Source organism: Rana temporaria, chromosome 3, assembly GCF_905171775.1.
Source record: "Rana temporaria chromosome 3, aRanTem1.1, whole genome shotgun sequence".
Classification (NCBI taxonomy): Eukaryota; Metazoa; Chordata; class Amphibia; order Anura; family Ranidae; genus Rana; species Rana temporaria.
Genome location: NC_053491.1, coordinates 135,474,002 through 135,496,800, shown reverse-complemented (window position 1 = coordinate 135,496,800; position 22,799 = coordinate 135,474,002). Strand labels below are relative to the sequence as shown.

General features: G+C 43.6%; 1 protein-coding gene across 1 annotated transcript in view; it reads left to right on the top strand.

Annotated features, from left to right (window-relative positions):
• The window catches only part of CD36 (CD36 molecule), a 72,695-nt gene that overhangs the window by 27,718 nt on the left and 22,178 nt on the right, over positions 1–22,799 (top strand). The window contains exons 5-8 of the mRNA XM_040343454.1: positions 7,567–7,658; positions 14,214–14,263; positions 18,421–18,490; positions 20,518–20,705. Of these exons, the coding sequence (XP_040199388.1) occupies positions 7,567–7,658; positions 14,214–14,263; positions 18,421–18,490; positions 20,518–20,705 (400 nt within the window). The remainder of the gene's footprint in view (positions 1–7,566; positions 7,659–14,213; positions 14,264–18,420; positions 18,491–20,517; positions 20,706–22,799) is intronic.

The window sequence follows — 22,799 nt, the reverse complement described above, 5'->3', positions numbered from 1 at the left end:
TTTAAAATGATCGTGTGTAGGCTTCACATAATTTTCCGTGTTCTGAAAAACGAAAAAATTTTTTTCAAACATCCTGCATTTTTTAATGACGTTTTAACCACTAAAGGACCCGGCCAGGTTTTGCGATTCGGCACTGCGTCGCTTTAACAGACAATTGCGTGGTTGTGCGACGTGGCTCCCAAACCAAATTGTTTTTTTTTTTTTTTTCCCCACAAATAGAGTGACAATTTTGAAAAAAATTCAATACTTTTTACTTTTTGCTATAATAAATATCCCCCAAAAATATATAAAAAAACATTTTTTCCTCCTTTTAGGCCAATACATATTCTTCTACATATTTTTGGTAAAAAAATCGCAATAAGCTTTTTTTGATTGGTTTGCGCAAAAGTTATATCATCTACAAAATAGGGGATAGTTTTATGGCATTTTTATTAATATATTTTTTTTACTAGTAATGGCGGCGATCAGCGATTTTTATTGTGACTGCGACATTATGGTGGACACATCGGACACTTTTGACACCATTTTGGGTTTGCATCAGAACCTTCGAACGGACCGCGCGAACTTTAGAACCCCATTAAAGTCTATGAGACTCAAACTTTCGAAATCAAAAGGGCTAATTTTAAAGGCAAGTTATGCAAGTTATTGCAAGTTATTGTCCTTAAAAGGGTTTGGGGACCCGGGTCCTGCCCCAGGGAAAGTTTTTCCGGGAGCAGTGATTTTAATTAGGGTTGTCCCGATACCACTTGTGACGGTATGATATCCCCGTCAACGTTCCCTTCTTCCCATAACGAAAATCACCCCAATATTCCACGAGGAGGGATATCCCTGGAATCGCCCAGAAAGCCACACATGAGACAAGCTTACTGCTTGAACAACACAGACTTTAATGTTATAACACACACAGCTTATATGTCATTTCCAAAACTGTTACAATGACAAATCTCCGCCCCCCTCACACTGGGGCTTCCATACAGATGACTAGGTAGACACGACGGGGCCGATGCTGAAACACATTTTCTTTAGACAATGACATCAATGACGCTGAGCACTAGCTGTACTGAATACATCAACCAGACCGCTCGACCCCGCATATAGAGAGATAATTACCACAATGAAGCAATCAGAATAATTAACACAAGCCACTTAAACCCAGCTCTCCTTCACACAACACAATAGATCAATTAACCTTTAGAAATAGTGAGGGGACATTAGCACATCAATAACCTGGCTAGCAGGGAGCAGTAAACTGAGACATATAGGCAAATGTATCACAATGGCCCCCCTTTTGCTCCCTGCTCCGGCAAACCCGGTTGGACCTTCCCTGGTCCAGTAGGGTTGACGGGTTCAGAGCTATTAGTCAGAGGTTAACTCCGTTTGGCATGACTGACCTCCCTTGGCAACTGCTTCAGACTCAGGTATGTCACCGGGTCGTCAGATCACACGCCGGTCAGTCCCCAAGTCTTTGTGCGATCTGCAAAGTCACCAGAAGTCAGTGTGAAGACAGCGAATGGGTCTGTGCGCCGCCGTCTAGGTGTCCCGCTATGGGAGGGGGCAGGTTATGGCTCTGAAGTGACAATCCCAGGAGATTCATAAAAAGAAAAAGTTATATTTGTTGAAATGCTGTAGCACTGGTGCTCAGAGTCCGGGGGGGGGGGGGGGAAGGGGAATCAGAGCCCCATAAGGTCAGCCACCCCCTGCTCCCTCCGCAGCCGCCGGTTCTCCTCTTGGAGCTTCTCCAGCTCCATCTCCAGTTCATGCTGCTGTGACCTCAGGTGGTTGTTCTCCTCCTCCATGCGGCTTATGCACTCCTCCAGCTCTATGTACTCACGGATCAGCTCCTGCTTGCTCATGTCCTGCAGGCTCTCCACATGGTCCTTCATCATCAGGAACTGGGTGGTGGTGTAAGGGGCCACCGGTGGGCCCTTGGCGAACATCTCGGCACGCATCTGGGACGCCCGCTGCGACTCCCTCTCCTCCAGTCGCTTCTTCTCCTCCCAGGTCAGCTTGTTATACGGCTTCCAGGACCTCTTCTTCTTGAAGGGTGGCCGGCGGTGCCTCTTTCTGCCCAGCTCCCTCCAGGGCCCCTCCGGCTCAGGGCTGTCGCCCATGACCAGCTGACAATGGTGTTCCCTGTTGTCCGTAATAACAGATTGTACCATGAGGGCTTCGTAAGGGGTGCCCAATGGTTCTTCCTGACCCAGCTCCTTTGGATCCCAAGCCGAGTCTACACAATGGGCTGCTGCTGGTGGGCGGTACCCAGGTTGAGACCAATTTGACCTGGTGTTGTCATTCATGGGGCAATTCTGCTTGAAGTGACCCAGCTGTTTGCACCGGAAGCAGCGTTGTTCGTTGCCCTCCTGGCGATGATAGCGAGGGCTAGATGTCACCGGTCTGTTAGGAGGTTGGTATCTAGCGGTTGGTGGGTGTGAGGGCACCGTTTGTGGTGGAGGTTGTTCCTGTGGTGTGACCTGGTTCGTCTTGCGAGTATCTGCATATTCATCCGCCAACTTCGCGGCCTCTGGTAGAGTCATGGGCCTGCGATCTCTCACCCAATCTTTGACGTCCGTCTGGATGTGATTGTAAAATTGCTCCAGGAGCATTAGTTGCAAAATGTCCTCTGCGGTGGTGGCCTGGCTGCTGTTAGCCCAGTTAGAGGCCGACCGGGACAATTGGCATGCCCATTCCGCATAAGAGTCTTTCGTGGTTTTGCGTGAGTCCCTGAACTTCTGTCGGTGGGACTCTGGGGTTACTGCATAACGAGCCAGGAGCACTTCTTTAACCCGGGCGTAGCTATGAATATCCTGATCTGGCACGGTCCGGAAAGCATCAGAAGCTTTGCCTGACAGTTTGCCTGACAATATTGCAACCCAGTCTCCTCTAGCTATTCGGTGCAGGTTACATTGTCGCTCAAAATCCGCCAGGAAGTTATCAATCTCACAGTCCTTTTCATCAAAAGCTTTAAAAGCGCTAAACGGAATCTTCCTTGCGTCTGCTGTGCTGTACTCACTGTTTGGAGAAGGTGCGGCTGCTTGTTGGACTGCTGCCAGTTTTAACTGTAGTTCTGCGTCCCTCATTTGTTTATCCTTCTGTAGTTCTGCGTCCCTTATTTGTTTATCCTTCTGTAGCTCCGCGTCTCTTATGTGTTTATCCTTCTGTAGCTCTGCGTCTCTTATTTCTTTATCCTTCTGTAGCTCTGCGTCTCTTATTTGTTTATCCTTCTGTAGCTCTGCGTTTACTAACAGGTCCATCACTTTTAGTACCACATCTGGCGTTGGGTTCGGGCCGAACCACGCTAGCTTCTCTCTCATTAGCTTGTTGGCTGGCGATTCCTCCTCCTGAATCACTGGTGTCTCCATCTCTTGTACTGCTGGCGTTGCTGCAATCCCGTCCTCCTGGTCTAGCTCCATTGATTCTGCTATGATGACCCGCTTGGTTTTGTTGCTAGCAATCCTTCCACGAACTTCCAGTAGTTCTTCCAGTGTCTGCTTGGAATCCGGGTGTGAAGGGGAATAGAAGGGAAAAATCCCACTGCTACCAACCAATTGTGACGGTATGATATCCCCGTCAACGTTCCCTTCTTCCCATAACGAAAATCACCCCAATATTCCACGAGGAGGGATATCCCTGGAATCGCCCAGAAAGCCACACATGAGACAAGCTTACTGCTTGAACAACACAGACTTTAATGTTATAACACACACAGCTTATATGTCATTTCCAAAACTGTTACAATGACAAATCTCCGCCCCCCTCACACTGGGGCTTCCATACAGATGACTAGGTAGACACGACGGGGCCGATGCTGAAACACATTTTCTTTAGACAATGACATCAATGACGCTGAGCACTAGCTGTACTGAATACATCAACCAGACCGCTCGACCCCGCATATAGAGAGATAATTACCACAATGAAGCAATCAGAATAATTAACACAAGCCACTTAAACCCAGCTCTCCTTCACACAACACAATAGATCAATTAACCTTTAGAAATAGTGAGGGGACATTAGCACATCAATAACCTGGCTAGCAGGGAGCAGTAAACTGAGACATATAGGCAAATGTATCACACCACTTTTTTAGGACCGAGTACAAGTACCGATACTTTTTTTCAAGTACTCGCCGATACCGAATACCGATACTTTTTTTAAATGTGTCCCCAAATGCAGCCATGTCCCCCACATATGCAGTCATGTCCCTCTAGCCATGTCCCTCACATATGCAGCCATGTCCCTCTAGCCATGTCCCTCACATATGCAGCCATGTCCCTCACATATGCAGCCATGTCCCTCTAGCCATGTCCCTCACATATGCAGCCATGTCCCTCTAGCCATGTCCCTCACATATGCAGCCATGTCCCTCACATATGCAGCCATGTCCCTCACATATGCAGCCATGTCCCTCTAGCCATGTCCCTCACATATGCAGCAATGTCCCTCTAGCCATGTCCCTCACACATGCAGCCATGTCCCTCTAGCCATGTCCCTCACATATGCAGCCATGTCCCTCACATATGCAGCAATGTCCCTCTAGCCATGTCCCTCACATATGCAGCAATGTCCCTCGATGCGGCGGCGCGATGCGGCGGCAGCGGCGGGGGGGGGGGGAAAGGGGGGGGAAAAGTATTCTATTTAGGTATCGGGGGTATTTGCGCGAGTACGAGTACTCCCGCTAATACTCGGTATCGGTCCCGATACCGATACTGGTATCGGTATCTGGACAACCCTAATTTTAATGATGCTTAAAGTGAAAAAAAAAAGTGAAATATTCCTTTAAATATCGTACCTGCTGGGTGTCTATAGTATGCCTGTGAACTGGCACGTGTTTCCCGTTTCTAGAACTGCCCCTGCACAAAATGACATTTCTATAGGACAAAAGTCATTTAAACTGCTTGCGGCTTTAATGTAATGTCTGGTCCCTGCAATATGGATGAAAATCATTGATAAAAATGCCATGGGTACCCCCCCCCCCCAGCCCATTACCAGCCCCTTTGGGTCTTGTATGGATATTAAGGGGAACCCCACAACCAACTTAAAAAAAGGAAAGGCGTTTTCTTGTAAATATACTATATACTCTGAACAGTAGTATACAGGCGGTGCAAACAAGACAGGGACTATAGGTTTGTTGTTAAAGGGGTGGTTCACCCTAAAAACTACTTTTTTTTATTAGACTGGCCCCCCACATTACAATACGATTAAGGCTATTATTTTTTTTTTTGATGCTGTACATACCTTTGTACAGCATATTCACCCGTTGCTTCGGGGTTGCGAGTCCCGCGGGAGTGGGCGTTCCTAACATGTCTGTGATTGACATTTTGACCAAAAACGCTTCCCCCCGTCGCGTAAGCCGTGTCACGGTTGGCGAAAGGAGCCGAACGGCGAGTCGGCGCTATACTGCACATGCGCATTGCCGTTCAGCTCCTTTCGCCAATCGTGACGCAGCTTACGCGACGGGGGGAGCTCGTTTTTGGTCAAAATGTCAATCACAGACATGTTAGGAACGCCCACTCCCGCGGGACTCGCAACCCCGAAGCAACGGGTGAATATGCTGTACAAAGGTATGTACAGCATCAAAAAAATAATAATAGCCTTAATCGTATTGTAATGTGGGGGGCCAGTCTAATAAAAAAAAGTAGTTTTTAGGGTGAACCACCCCTTTAAGTAGAATCTGTTTGTAATTTTGAACTGGTACATTTTTAAAGTGTAGCTCCAGCCAACAAATCTATTTTTAAGCTTTTTGGAAAACATAGGGAAGGGTTATTACCCCTGTAACATTTGTTTTGCTGTTCAGAAAATTTCACCTCACTTTCTGTCCCAATGACAAATGTTTTTTTGAAAATTGAAAAAATTGCAATATGCTTTTTTGATTGGTTTGCGCAAAAGTTATATCATCTACAAAATAGGGGATAGTTTTATGGCATTTTTATTAATATATTTTTCCCGTTTCTAGAACTGTCCCTGCACAAAATGACATTTCTATAGGACAAAAGTCATTTAAACTGCTTGTGGCTTTAATGTAATGTCTGGTCCCTGCAGCAGTGCGATCTGATGCACTCGTCTCAAAAACCACACCAAAGAACTTTTGGAATAACGCGGAGAGACAGCTGCGCCCTGCACATGCAGAGCTCTGCGGTGTGATGCAGTCGGTGTGCTGCCCTTAAGCTGGCCCCTGGAGGGCATCATGCCTCATTGGTGCCTCCTCCTCCTCTCTCCTATCAGGCACCCATGTGGAGTCAGTGACCTTATCCCCTCCCTCCTCATCACTGGAGCAAACCTGGCAGTATGATGCAGCTGGGGGAACATGACTGCCAGATTGCTGTCCTTCTTGGGCACCCCCTCTCTCTGGACTCAAGTTACTGCCTTCCTCTAGCTGGGTACCATCATCGGAGCCTTCAAAACGCTCCACATCCTCCTGCAGCATGTACCCAACACTGTGGTCAAACAGTTCGAGGGACTCCTCAGGAGGACATGGTGGGCTAGGGAAGGAGTGAGTGATGCCATTGAGCAGAGGGAAGAGGCCGCGTTGGCAGCTGCTTTGCCACACAAAGTACCCTGATCCTGGGTGAGAGAGGATGAGGAGGATGAGGATGGCTTGGTCATCCACTCTACCAAGTCTTCGGCATGTTGTGGCTCAGCATGGCCAGCTGGCGAAAAAAAGGACAAGCGTATCCCATGGCCACTTGCTGATGAGGATGCACCGTGTCCACGACCAGCACTGTTGCCTCTAGATGCAGAGCTTGCTTGCCCTCTTTTATCGGATCGTGACTGTCTGCCTCTTCTTGTTGTCCTTCCAGACATACTAATGGCCAGCAGGGTGATGTAGCTGCACAAAGCTGGAATGTATATATATACTGATTATACTGCAGCTAGCAGAATCAACTGCCTGCCTGTAGTATTATTAGTAAGAGAACACCAGCAATTGTCTTCAGTTAGCTTTAGTTGCACACTGTGCAGCGGACACAGTACACCAAGTGAAAATACTTGCAGATCCCTGCCTGTGGTATTAGTATGAGAACACCAGCAATTGTAGTCAGGTAGCTTTAGGTGCACACTGTGCAGAGGACACAGTACACCAAGTGAAAATACTTGCAGATCCCTGCCTGTGGTATTAGTATGAGACCACCAGCAATTGTATTCAGGTAGCTTTGGGTGCACACTGTGAAGAGGACTGTAGCTGCTGACTTTTAATATTAGGACACTTATCTGTCCAGGAATCCATCTCTTGGGTGATGCCGCCACCATTTCTTGTAAGGGAAACCGACAGTAAAGCCGCTCCCTACTGTGCATGTGTGAAGCGTGCTGCTCTTTGTGAATGGCCTGGTTGCGGGGGGAAGGAAGAGAGGGCCAAACTTCCGTGTGACTTCGCCAGGGCAAAGTCACCCAGAAGTGGGAGCGGGTACCTGTCAAAACCAGGGCAGCAAACAAGCAGAGTTTCCCCTTTTGGGTGGAGCTTCACTTTAAGTTCTTGTTACAATATATTTTCAGTGTGTGTTGTTTTTTTGTCTTCTAAAAATAGCAATGATTGCTTTAATGTTTGAACTAACTATAGTTTCTTACCTGCAGTACAATGGAACAATGGACGGGCCTTACACAGTGTATAATGGCAAGAATGATATCAGTAGAGTATCCATAATTACCACATATAAGGGATCAAGGTAAATATTGTAGTATTGTTTGCTTTGTTTGCTACTACCGGTAGATCTGTCACTTTTGTGAAGCTTAATGAACAACTATATTGTTAGACTGTTATAGGACTGATAAAGTAAGGTACCTTAAAGCTTCAGTCACATCTCCTACCTGTAATGAAGGATATCCCACATTGTGCAGGCAGCAGGATCCTGAAGAAATCTTCATTGCAGGAGTGCCTGTCCTCTTCCTCTCTAAACTTCTGACACAGCAAAAGTTAACAATTTTGGGTCTTCAGGCAGAACAGTATTACAGATGACCCATGAGACCTGTCTGTGTGTGGGGGAGAGAATCCTGTGTCTGATCAGACTATTCCATATTCACAGATAGTGCTACAAGTGTAATCAATGAAATAACTTGTCTCACTGAGGAGGAAGAAGGAGGGGTGTGTCCCCTTTGCACCATAAGTTGTTCTGCTTGAAGCTGTTAACTATTGCAGACCCTGAAGAGACAGGAAATGTTCATTCTAAGTAGGGCATCCCTGTAATGAAAAGTTCTACAGAATTCAGCAGCCTGCACAACATGGCCATACTTCATTACAGGTAAGTGATGCCACAAACGCTGTAGGATTTTTTTTAGCTAAACTTCAGGTTATGTATATATATATATATATATATATATATATATATATATATATATATATATATATATATATATATATATATATATATACACACACACACAGTCATGGCCGAAATTGTTGACACCCCAGACATTTTTCCAGAAAATCAGGTATTTCTCACAGAAAAGTATTGCAGTAACACATCTTTTGCTATACAAATGTTTATTCCCTTTGTGTGTATTGGAACAAAACAAAAAAAGGAAGGAAAAAAAAACAAATTGGACATAATGTCACACAAAACTCCAAAAATGGTCTGGTCAAAATTCTTGTCACCCTTAACTTAATATTTGGTTGCACACCCTTTGGAAAAAATAACTGAAATCAGTCGCTTCCTATAACCATCAATAAGCTTCTTACGCCTCTCACCCGGAATTTTGGACCACTCTTCCTTTGCAAACTGCTCCAGGTCTCTCTTATTGGAAGGTCGCCTTTTCCCAACAGCAATTTTAAGATCTCTCCACAGGTGTTCAATGGGATTTAGATCTGGGCTCATTGCTGGCCACTTTAGAACTCTACAGCGCTTTGTTGCCATCCATTTCTGGGTGCTTTTTGACGTATGTTTGGAGTCATTGTCCTGCTGGAAGACCCAAGATCTCGGACGCAAACCCAGCTTTCTGACACTGGGCTCTACAGTGCGACCCAAAATCCATTGGTAATCCTCAGATTTCATGATGCCTTGCACACATTCAAGGCACCCAGTGCCAGAAGCAGCAAAACAACCCCAAAACATCATTGAACCTCCACCATATTTCACTGTAGGTACTGTGTTCTTTTCTTTGTAGGCCTCATTCCGTTTTTGGTAAACAGTAGAATGATGTGCTTTACCAAAAAGCTCTATCTTGGTCTCATCTGTCCACAAGATGTTTTCCCAGAAGGATTTTGCCTTACTCAAGTACATTTTGGCAAACTGTAGTCTTGCTTTTTTATGATTCTGTGTCAGCAGTGGGGTCCTCCTGGCTCTCCTGCCATAGTGTTTAATTTTTTTTAAATGTCGACAGATATTTTGTGCTGACACTGATGCTCCCTGAGCCTGCAGGACAGCTTGAATTTCTTTGGAACTTGTTTGGGGCTGCTTATCCACCATCCGGACTATCCTGCATTGCAACCTTTCATCACATTTTCTCTTCCGTCAACCCCAGAGAGATTAGCTACAGTGCCATGGGTTGCAAACTTCTTGATAATGTTGCGCACTGTGGACAAAGGCAAATCTAGATCTCTGGAGATGGACTTGTAACCTTGAGATTGTTGATATTTTTCCACAATTTTGGTTCTCAAGTCCTCAGACAGTTCTCTTCTCTTCTTTCTGTTGTCCATGCTTAGTGTGGCACACACAGACACACAATGCAAACCCCTATTTTTTAGGGGTTGGAATTGGCCCCTTAGTTCCTGTGAAGGGAATTCTTAAGACGTCGGCATACCAAGACATTTTGGGAAATTTCATGCTCCCAACTTTGTGGGAACAGTTTAGGGATGGCCCCTTTCTGTTTCAACATGACTGCGCACCAATGCACAAAGTAAGGTCCATAAAGACATGGATGAGCGAGTTTGGGGTGGAAAAACATGACTGACCTGCACAGAGTCCTGACCTCAACCCGATAGAACACCTTTGGGATGAATTAGAGTGGAGACTGTGAGCCATGCCTTCACGTCCAACATCAGTGCCTGACCTCACAAATGTGCTTCTGGAAGAATGGTCAAACATTCTCATAGACACACTCCTAAACCTTGTGGACAGCTTTCCCAGAAGAGTTGAAGCTGTTATAGCTGCAAAGGGTGGGCCAACTTCATATTGAGCCCTACAGACTAATGCCACGTACACACGGACGTTTTTTGTGATGAAAAAAAAAGAAATTTTTAAAAACGTCATTTAAAATGACCATGTGTGGGGAAAACGTAGTTTTATGTCTTCTGAAAAACGACAAAAAAAAAATTAGAACATGCTTAAATTTTTCAAAATGTTGTTTTTTGTGTCATAAAAAATTATCGTGTGTGGGCTAAAACGACGTTTTAAACAACGTTTTAAACCCACGCATGCTCAGAAGCAAGTTATGAGACGGAGCTTGAATGGAACAGAGTGCCGTCGTACGTGTTGTACGTAACAGCGCTTTGCTAGAGCATTTTGAAAAAATGGTATGTAGGCAACGTCGTTTTTTAAAATGAAGTTTGAAAAACGTTGTTTTGTTTCATGGTAAAAAACGTAGTTTTATTTCATCACAAAAAACGACCGTGTGTACGCGGCATAAGGCTGGGATGTCTGAATGGATACTCTGACTCGGCTTGGGTGACCCCTGTAGCAAGCTGCTGGCTGAGGGCCACTCAAAGGAGGGAGGAACTAGGAGCAGCAAAGAGACCCAAGAAGAGGAGGATGCAGGCTGCTCTGTGCTAAACCAACTGCACAGAGGAGGTAAGTATAACATTTTTGTTATTTTTTTAAAGAAAAAAAAAAAACGTTATCACTTTAGGGACACATTCGGTTTTAGTGATCTTATCATGTAATAAATCCCCCCATAGTGCAGCCGGCCCTGGTAAATACTTACTACTTCCACATTCCAGCACACCCTTTCTTCTGAAATCATCCCTGCCAGGCAGTGTTAATTTTGACGACAAATTTTTATTTAGTTTACGTCAAAGTCTTTTGATCAAAATTCCATTTTAGTTTTAGTCGTATTTTAGTCATCTAAATTGTTTTCATTTTAGTAAAGGGGTTGTAAAGGATTTTTTTTTTTCATAATAAGCATCCTTTACCTGCAGACATTCCTCTTTTCACTTCCTCATTGTTCGTTTTTGCTTAGAAGTTGCTCTATTTCTTCTCTGTTCTGTTCACTTCCTGCTTGTCTCATTATTACTCACCACTGTGATGGGAGGCTTTACTGCGGTGATCAGTGACGTGCTTGCCCCCTCCTGGGAACTACATCTGTGTGGCAGGACGCTCTCTACTTGTTAGAGACTTCTAGGTGGTGTGAATTACTGGGCGTGCCGCAATGCATACTGGGAAATGTAGTTCTCACATGAACGAGCGCCGCAAACCAGGAAGTGAATGAGAGAACAGAAACTAGAACGCCGTAGGTGATATACATGAAGGAATTTAATAGGTATTTACTCGTTTTTTTAACAGAATCATTACACTATTCTGTCTGTCTTGCAAACATTAATTTTAGGCAAAAACATTTTTTCCTTTACAACTCCTTTAATAATGCATTACAATTTAACTAACCCATTCGATTTTAGTCTACTAAAATGGACTGGGGATTTTAGTCGACTAAAATCGAATGGGTTAGTTAAATTGTAATGCATTATTAGGGCCCCTTTCACACTGATTCCGACTTTGCAAGTCGCACTGGTGTGAACAGGGGCTTAAACATTTCCTTAAAATTGCCAAACTCATTATATACTCCTGGACTAAAAATGTAATAACATTAATTATTATTATCATTATTATTTATGGTATTAAGGTATGAACATATACTATAGATAAACCAGCCTAAACCAATGACCATGTGGTTGCCATCATCCCTTGGAAATTGCGAAAATGAAAACCTCTAGGGTTGGGATTATGTGGGCAACTAATAATAATCAAAAAAATATATAAAAATATATTTACTTTACAAAATAGTAGAACAAATTCACAACAATACAATTTTATATAAAAACAAGATAACAGACATATAAATAAGCAAGAAGACACAATGCCACAATACAAACTTTCCCTTGGGGGTTAATGAGAAAAAGTGGCTTACCCAACGCGTTTCAAAACAGTCATTACAAAATGATCTTCTTCAGGGATATCATATTGTGTCTTATTGTATCTAGATAAAGAAAAATAAATTGAATAGAATAAAACTAATCATATCCAATATAGAATCATACAAAAATATCAATAACAGAACTCACTTCATTAAATGCCTGTGTGTATGCATTAAAACCCCCAGCAGTCTCCGCGCTGTCAAAAAGAGTCTCCCAATCCAAAACACCACTCTGATCAGATAATGGGTCACCCAACCGTCTCATCAGAGACTAGGAACAAGGATCCAATATCCATGGCGTCATATTGTATCTAAGGAGAAGGGTAGTATGAAAATAGCCCATTGATATTGAAAGGCAGAGATGCATCTGGATATATATGCATCCTAAAAGGGATACTGCTTACCTAAGATGAAAACTTAGATCCCAAAAAGATGTATAGGAATCTCCATCCAATATTTCCGCAAAGGCTGCACACATAAGGTCCTCTAAGGACAAAAAGTTCCACAGCCAACCTGCTGGGGAGAAGGAAAGATGCCATACAGTCTCCCGGTGTCCTTATGTATGAGGGATGCGTCACATGACAATCAAAGTGCGGTCCCGCTCGCTTTGCGGGTCGCACCAATCACTGTATGAGCTGCAACATGAAGGGTGGCGTGGTACCGCCCACCTCATGAGCCGCGCCAGTCACCGAGTCTCACCCAGGCTCTATGCACTGAGAGAACCCCGTGGTACATGGACGTGGAAGAAGGAGAAACTCCCCCACCGCGTCCATGGAAACCACAAACACAAGTAGATTCTCTTCGATGAAAAAAAACCCTCCTCCAACCACCAATAGCGGCATCCGCGCGCCTCAACCGGAAGCGCCGATGCCGCCATTTTGGAAGAGGGAAAGCAGTGTATAGAGGCACAAAGGGAATAGACAGATGCCCAGTGATATACAAAACAGGGCAAGAACTGTGGGGGAAGGGAGTCCCAGAGATGCACCTCCAAGAGCCAATGCCTGGCGTGCATTCACAGGGAATCATAATGGGACTGAAAACCGGCGGTGCCAGGGAATGTCTCCAAAGTAACAACTCTGGAGATCAAAAGGTTCACAAAAACAGCTAGGCTGAAAAATCATGAAATATTTTTCAGCCTAGCTGTTTTTGTGAACCTTTTGCAAATTATGCTCCTGTATTTATACAGTAGTTAAGGGATTGTTTACTTATTAGAACATTGCACTTTAACACTACTACGCAGCCCTTTTCATTTTATTCACGCCTTATTTTGATTTTGTGGGAGGTTAAATCTCATACACAGCCTAAGGGCCGCACAATATTCACACAGTACGCTAGGAGTGCGGTGATACGTCACCTAGTGTGCCGTAAGGTGCTGACGCTCTTGTAGCCCATAGGCAGCCCCACTACCTCTATTACACATTCTTTATTATTTTTTCTGGTTCCTATCTTAGGACACTTGTAAGGGGGTCAGCAGCCATTTTTTTTCCATTTTGCGCGGATATTATTATATAATCATTAATCATCTGAATTGTTTTAGTCATATTTTTGTTGGCTAAAATAATGGTAATTTCATCTGGGAAAATATTTTAGTTGACAAAATTAACACTGCTACCAGGACTCTCCTAGACAAATGTTCCTTGTACATAATATATATATATATATATATATATATATATATATATATATATATATATACAGTATAAATGCATGATAGGTTTAAAGTGATTGTAAAGTCTCTTTTTTTTTTTTGCTTTCAAATTAACAAATAAGTTATACTTACCTGCTCTATATGCAGTTGAATTTACACGGAGCAGCCCAGATGCTCCTATTCTCGGGTCCCTCTTCAGTGATCCTGGCCCCTCCCTCCTGACGAGTGCTTCCAGAGCAAGCAGCTTGCTATGGGGGCACCCAAGCTGAGTGACAGCTCCCTGTGTCCATTCAGACACGGAGTCGCTACCTGGCCCCACCCCCTTTCTCTCCTGATTGGCTGACTGATTGTGATTGACAGCAGCAGAAAATCAAGTAAGTATTAGGGGGCTGCATGCCAATGTATTGCGCACAATGTTAACAAACAAAGGTTTACTATAAACTTTATTTAATTATTTTCCCATGTTTTGTTCAAGTTACAAATCATACTTAAATGAATGTTTCTTTTTCAGTAATCTCTCATACTGGGATGATATCTACTGTGACATGATAAATGGTACAGGTGTGTGTAATTACGTTCAATCAGTTTTTGCAAAAAAATTCTTAAAAGCAAAAAATGCTGACTCTGATGTAAAATGTTTTTGTTTGTTTTTTGGAGCAGAAGGGGAAAGGTGCAGACATAAATAAATGAAACTTATAATAAAAAAAAGAAACAGTAAACACGCAAAAACAAAAAGAGCAACTCACACTAAATAGGTGACCACCCTAAAGCAATAAATCAAAAAGGAAGTGAAGTTATACCTCACAAATAATATTTTGCATAAAGTGCATGTATATCTAACAAATGCTGGAGACTTATATCACATGTGTATTACATCAAAAATATATATCAGAATGAAGAATATATCACACTAAAACCAGTAATAAAAGCGCTTAGAAAAGGTGCTGCTCCTTTTAAGTAGTCCAAAATAAAATAATCCTAAAATGTGGCTATCGCTCCAAGTTGCCAACCATAAAGTGCCTTGATGTAGTATACAAAAGGAAAAGTGTGTGATACATACACTCATCCGCTGGTGCAAATCCTCCATCACCATGCACTCACCAGAAGACTAAGGTCCCTTTCACACTGAGGAGTATTTCAGATGTTTTAGCGCTAAAAATAGCACATAAATAACGCCTGAAATACTCCTGCCCCAGCATTCTTAATGTGAAAGCCCGAGGGCTTTCACACTGAGGCGATGCGCTGGTGGGAGAAAAAAAAATATCCTGCAAGCAGCATCTTTGGAGCGGTGTGTATACCGCTCCCTCCCATTGAAAACAATGGGACACCGCAGTAATACCGCTGTCAATGCGCCTCTGCAGAGGGGTTAGTACTGCACCGCTAGCGGCCGAATACCGCCGCAATTCAGCGGCAATTCCGACGTTATAAATAGCGACGCTATACTGCCACTGCACATACTGCCCCAGTGTAAAATGGGCCTAATAGATATTAGCCTATTATCGTAATCCACCTTCCAAGTATAAAGTGCTGCCAAACATCCATCCTGTTAGGTAAATGCACACCCATTGGAGCCAGAAAAGTATATAGTGTAGTATTTGTTTGTATTGCAGTACATCCATAAAAACAACCATAGAAACAATATTTTACATACACACAAAACTTATCAAGTGGAGCCCTACCCGTTGGCTATTTAAAGGACCAGAACCTTTCAGACGCTTTTCTGAGCACTTTTATTATTGGTGCGATTATCTAGTGTGATTTGTTTTTCATTCTGATACATACATTTTTGATGTAATACACATGTGATATACGTAAATCTCTATCACTTGTTGGATATACATGCACTTTATGCACAATATTATTAGTTGGATATAATTTATGCTTTATAAGTACTGCACTTCTTCTTTGATAAATAAAGGGAAACACCATGTTTTGCCAATGAGGAACCACCAGTCTTTTCTTTTTGTTGTGGCAAGCACAGAAGTGTTTGGTGCAAAGGCGTAGCTTGAAGCTTGTGGGCCCTGATGCAAAAGTCGACCTGGGTCCCCCTCACTACCACCCACCACTTCCACCGTGCTTGCAGATACACCCACCGTGCGCCAAGAAACTCAAAGTGGCTTAAGGCCCCGTACAGATGACCGAACATGTCTGCTGAAACTGGTCCGCGGACCAGTTTCAGCAGACATGTTCGGTCGTCTGTACAGCCGAGCGGACAGGATTCCAGCTTACATTTGCCCGCCGGGCCTTTTTCGAGCGGGCAAATATTTCTAAACATGTTTAGAAACATGCCCGCTGGAATCCTGTCCGTCGGACATGTTTGGTCGTCTGTACCGTACATGTCCGAGCGGCCGCCATCCCTCGCATTCGTCTAATGACTTTGACGCATGCGTGGAAGCATTGAACTGCCAGGGCCGCGCACGTCGCCGCGTCATCGTCACGGCGATGGCGCGGTCTCATCAACGCGTATCGAGTGTGCGCGGATTTCTGTATGATGGTGTGTACAGCAATCAAACAGATATCTCCAGGCAGACATGTACGCTGAAAACGGTCCGGCGGACCGGTTTCATCGTACATGTTTGCCCGTCTGTACGGGGCCTAATAGTTTTGGGCTCCCAGAGTTCCTCCTTACACCAGAGGACAGGGTTCCACACTGAAGAATCAAAGCACAGGGACCCCTGACAGGTCACTGCTCCTCCCCTCCACACTACACAGGACTGAAATCAGTGCACATGTGCACTGTCGAAAAAAATGTTTGTTTTTGTTACATTCGTTTTTGTCTTTTTTTTTCCGGTTTTTCGGGTCATTTGTTATGATCACAATTCGTAAGTTCATAAATTCAAAAATAAGAAAGAAAATCTGAAAATTCGAAAAAGAATAACTAACTAGCTAATAATAACTAACTATTAAATCATAGGGATTGGAATTTCCTTTCAAATTTGGCTGTTAGTGAACGTAACGAATACAAATTTATCCAAAGTTACAAATTATCAGAAAAAACGAATGCCCCATCTAAACAAATGGAACAAAACAAATTAAATAATAATAACATAATAACCTTTTTATTATTATTATTATTATTATTATTATTATTGTTATTTATTATTATTAATTAGTTACGTTCCAGTTGTTTAGATACGGCATTCGTTATTTCAGATAATTCGTAACTTCGGATAAATTTGGGTTTTTATATGTTCACTAACAGCCAAATTTAAAAGGAAATTTCAATACCTAAAGCAATGCATGAATCAGTGCGGTGAGAGATCCAAAGGGGACGGCGCTCCAGCACCCTCTATAGACAAACTGCCACTGGTTACCATTCCATGTTGCAAGTACACAGCACAGATACTTCCCCATCCTGGGCTGTTTTCATCCTGTGCTCCTCTCCATTCAGGAAATGGCTCACAGCTTCTCCCCAGCCAATGAGAACAGAGGGGTGTGAACTGTGGAAGGCAAAGTGGAAGCCCAGTACTGGAGCATGGCTGTTGGGTCCTAGGGCAGATCGGAGCTGGACTTTGTGGAGGATATGATAATAATGACAGGGAGGCTGTAGGCGCCCTCTGTTAGAAGCGGCACTCTCAGTGGGCCGTAAATATCGGTGCATGTCTTTTGCAAATATCTCCTAAACCGTGCAGGTTTAGGAGATATTTCTTGCAACTACAGGTAAGCCTTAAACTAGGCCAGGGATCCTCAAACTACGGCCCTCCAGTTGTTGCAGAACTACACATCCCATGAGGCATTGTAAAACTCAGACATTCACAGACATGACTAGGCATGATTGGAATTATAGTTCCTGAACAACTGGAGGGCCATAGTTTGAAGACCCATGATCTAGGCTTACCTGTAGGTAAAAGTGGTCTGTAAGGGTTTACAACCACTTTAATTTGGCTCACTTGGCTTCAGATCTCTTGCCCAGCTACCAGGTGTGGCCTCTCTGAGTTGCTTAGCAAGGGAAGCTAAATAACTTATCTTCCCTGGATCATTGTAGTGCTACTTAATTTTAAACACCAGCCCTGCTATACAGAGCTGAGGAAAAAGATGCCAAACAGTTTCCCCCTCCCCTGTTCATGATGTGCAAGCTTAGGGGTTCCTATGCCCAACAGTCACTAGCTTGTCAAAATCACTGCTGTTGTCACTACTCCTATCAGCTTTGTAAGATAAGGAAGGCACCCTCATCCCTACAAGAAACCACTGTACCCAGGGCAGCCACCCCTTATCCCGCCCTGATGATACCAGGTCAAATTCAGAAACCTGTTTTTACAAATAAATGAAAATAAATCGAATAAACCGCTTGCATTAAACAAAAAAAAATTGAGCTGCATAAATATGTGCCTTTTATATGTGCCTATAATTCAGCTTTAATTCATGTAGAGACCTTTTGATAGGCTGGAAAATCTTTGCAAACATCTGCAGATTGTTTGTTTGCTTTTCTCCACAAAGAAAATCACAAATCTTTTACACAAGTATTGTGCTATGCAAAGCCGCTTACTGATTGTGCTGGGAAAAAGCACTGTGGCTGGTTTGGTAGGCATACAGTTTGAGTAAACGTGTGCAGAACTCCCACTTCACATTGTTGTCAAGAGAGCTGCCTGTTTATGGCCACATTCCTAGAGTCCTAGAGATCCTAGAAACAGAAGATAAATCTCACCTAATTAACTGCCACTGGGCTGTATTAAATAATGTTTACAACAAAATTAATATTAGCATTTTTTGTATAACAGATGCAGCTTCATTTCCTCCATCCGTTAATAAAAAGAAACCTTTATATTTCTTTTCATCTGAAATCTGCAGGTAAGGTTTTATTTTTTATTTACTTCATGTTAGGCATCATTTAGCTAAAAAAAAAATAACCAAGTGCTAATTTATAGACAATTTCTCCACCCTAATACAGTGTAGCTTATCAGTGCGACTTATTAACTAAAACAGTAGAGAATGTTCACTTAGCAAAGTTGAGTAATGCTCGTGCCAATCATCCAAAGTTATGTTTTATTCTTCTGCTAATGATTTGGTGCCTAAAGTGCATACAGCTTTACGTTGCCAAGTAGGCTTTCTGAAATCTGTAGTAAATCATCCCTTATGCCCCATGCACACTATTCGATTTTCTGCAGATTTTTGTATTCAGATTTACCAAAACCATATAATATTGATGCCTCGTAAACACGATCATGATTCCGAAGAGAAAAGTGTGATGTGAGCTTTTTGTCGCAAATTCTGACCGTGTGTATGCTCCATCGCACTTTTTCTGTGAGAATTCCGGCCAAAAAAAGATTGAGAGCATGATCTCAATTTTCGTGACAGGAAATCGCGATCGTCTGTATGCAATTAAGACGCCCAAAAAAACGTGCATTTTCAGAATCAGGCAGAAGAACTTCATTGATCTCGGCTCGTCGTACATGTTGTACGTCACCACGTTCTAGACATTCGGAAATTCATCCAAGATTGATGTGACCGTGTGTTTGCAAGACAAGTTTCAGCCGTTTTCCTGCTGAAAAAAAACGCAGTTTTCTTGTCGGAAATCGCGATAGTGTGTACGAGACATAAGAGTTTCAATTTGTATGTAAGTAGGCAGGCCCTTGCACTACATGGTTTTGGTAAATCTGTCTGCAGATTTTTATCTTCAATCTAATAGTGTGTATGGGGTCTAATGCCGCGTACACACAAATGTTTTTCGTGTTGTAAAAAAATAAGTTTTTTTAAAATGTCATTTAAAACGATCATAAGTGGGCTTCAGAGCATTTTTCGGGTTTTGAAAAACTGGCAATTTTTTTTTCGAACATGCTCTATTTTTTCACGACGTTTTAAACGTTGTCGTTTTTCGGGTTGTAAAAAATGGTCGTTTGTGGGCTTTAACGACGTGAAAAACCCGTACATGCTCAGAAGCAAGTTATGAGATGGGAGCGCTCGTTCTGGTAAAACTACCGTTCGTAATGGAGTAAGCACATTCATCACGCTGTAACAGACAGAAAAGCGCAAATTGTCTTTTACTAATATGAAATCAGCTAAAGCAGCCCAAAGGATGGCGCCATCCGCATGCATGGAACTTCCCCTTTATAGTGCCGTTGTACGTGTTGTACATCACCACGCTTTGCTAGGGTATTTTTTTTTCATGATCGTGTGTAGGCAAGGCCGTTTTAATGATCAAGTTGAAAAAAACGTTGTTTTTTCTAGAGCCTGAAAAACGTAGTTTATTTACAACCCTGAAAAATTATCGTGTGTACGCGGCATAAGGGTTAAGAAGGCGTTACGCAAAGGAACATTTTAGGTTGTTTAACTTGTTAGTTTTTTTTTAACTAACTTCATCTGCAGATCGAAGTTCAACCCTGTATATCAGGGATAGACAATTAGCAGACCTCCAGCTATTGCAAAACTACAAGTCCCATCATGCTTCTGCCTCTGGGTGTCATGCTTGTGGCTGTCAGAGTCTTGCTATGCCTCATGGGACTTGTAGTTCTGCAACAGCTGCAACAGCTGAAGGTCTGCTAATTGCATATCCCTGCTGTAGATGAATGAACAGAAAGATACAAAATGTAACCATGTTTCTTTGTATCTTTCTGTATTTGCGGCTGAGCAATGTTGTTGAAAACATTGTCATACAGCTTTTTTTAACAGCTCTAGCTGGACCTTCTCTGTGTAATCGGCTGGATGTACTAGACATGCCCTGTGTACACTGATGACATTTTTGTTGGCGTATCTAGCAAGCCCAGAGCCTGCAACTGGTTTAAATGCATTGTTAACTCATCTATTTAGCTGCTCCTCTGAAGTTTAAGAGTACCTATTATAAATGTTAATAATATATTATTCATTTACCCCATCTATAGATCCATATATGGATTATTTGAAACTGAATATATGCAGAAGGGAATTAAACTGTATCGATTTGTAGTGCCAACCGCGGCTCTTGCCTCACCCGTCACCAATCCAGAAAATCATTGCTTTTGCACTGATCAAGTGCTATCCAGAAACTGTACAGGTGCTGGTGTGTTGGACCTTCGAGCTTGCCAAGGTGGTAAGTTTGACATGTAAAAAACAATGCATTTCATATCCAGGGGCCCAAACCTCTGTTTTTGAATGTGCATGTGTAAAATGTTGCATTTAAAAATAGCACTGGATCCATAGCTGTCTTTACCGCAGGGCAAAAGGGGTAGCTGCCCAGGGCCCTGTCAATCTTTAGGGGCCCAATTTAAGCAGAGCTGCTCCTTAAGCCGCGGTCGCCTGACTGCACTTTCTGTGCACAGAAGCCGGCACCCGGCCGGCCCTGGCATCGGCGCACTGTGCAGTCTCTGCTGCTGAATATTTTCTCTAGCGAGGAGAGGGGAGTGGGCGGGGCCTTGAGCTCCACTGACGCTCTGACCCCGCCCCTTGCCGTGAATGGTGTGTGCGCTACACGGCGGGGGGCCTTGGGGAGGTAGGAGTCGGACTGCGCAGTGGAGCCGAAGCAGAGTGCTCCTGTGAGTTAGGCAGCTCAGGCAGCCACTGATCAGAGCGAGCTGAGTTGGCCAGGACCGGACAAGGTAGGTCTTTCTCCTCCCTAGGCTCCTGCTCCCCATATAGGTAGTTAATACAGACAATTAGTTAGTAAATCCTGACTAGTCCAGGCTGTGGCTGTGTCCAGAAGGATTTATTTGCATGGCCTGGGCCACCACCAGACCAGACACTGCTTAATGGGCCTACTTTAGGCCTGATTAACATGTATGCAGGTTGGGGGCCACATTTCCAAAGGCACAGCATCCTATTCATTTGAATGGGCTGATATGCCTACGTTTCCCGAAGAAAAATAAGGTGCATGCAGCATTTTAAAATTTCGGTGGCCTTGAAATCCATCCTGCTTTTGCACCATGCGACTTACCTGCAGTATCTTCACTGGCAAGCTTGCTGCATTTTTAGGTATGTGGGCCATGCATTTAAAAACACAGTGCATTTGCGTTAACTGTGTCATGCAAACGCACTGTGTTTTTAAATGCATGGCCCACATACCTAAAAACGCAGAAAGCTTGCCAGTGCAGGAACTGCAGGTAAGTCGCATGGTGCAAAAGCAGGGTGGATTTCAAGGCCACTGAAATTTTAAAATGCTACATGCAGTAGCGTGGGGGGGGGGGCAGCCGGTACGGCTTCCCGGGCGCAATATTCAGGGGGGCGCAGTTTTGTCTCTGCAGCCTGTCAACTTCCTTTTTTTTTTTATTCTATGTGTGTTTGTTTTTTGAGATGTTGGGGTGGAGAGCTAAATTTCATAGGCAGGGGGGGGGGGGGGGGGGGCCCAAGCAAATGTTTGCCCAGGGTCCAATCCATATTAAAGACGGCTCTGACTGGATCAACTGTAACTGTCTCTTCAGTAAGTCAATGTATTGCTATAATTTTCTACAATTTATTTAAAGCCCAACTTACAAGTCCAATTCAGGCACAATCACCTTACCAGCGTTAAATTAGTCATACATCCCTTTGCCTCAAAAACAATCCCTTATCATGCAGGCTTTTTTCTGCCTTTTTACATGCCAAGATTAGTACAGCTGCTGCCCTGTACTTCCAGGCCACTCAGATGTTCTTCCAGGTCATTCAGATGTAAGTGATGCAGGTCTCATAGACCCAAGTGCTAAGATCCAGGGCCAGATCCACAAAGAAATTACGCTGGCGTATCTATTGATACGCCGCGTAACTTCTAGTTTGCTCCGGCGTATATTTGTATTGTATCCACAAAACAAGATACGCCCGAAGCTGGGCTAGATCCGACTGGCGTACGTCTTAGTAAGCCGTCGGATCTAAGGTGCATATTTACGCTGGCCGCTAGGTGGCGTTTCCGTTGATTTTCGCGTCGAGTATGCAAATTAGCTAGATACGGCGATCCACGAACGTACGTCCGGCCGGCGCATTTTTTTACGTCGTTTCCGTAAGGCTTTTTTCGGCGTATGGTTACCCCTGCTATATGAGGCGTATCCTATGTTAAGTATGGACGTCGTTCCCGCGTTGAATTTTGAAAATGTTACGTAGTTTGCGTAAGTCGTTCGCGAATAGGGCTTTGCGTAGACTAAGCATTGGCTTGTTGCGGGTTAAATTCGAGCATGCGCACTGGGATACCCCCACGGACGGCGCATGCGCCGTTAAAAAA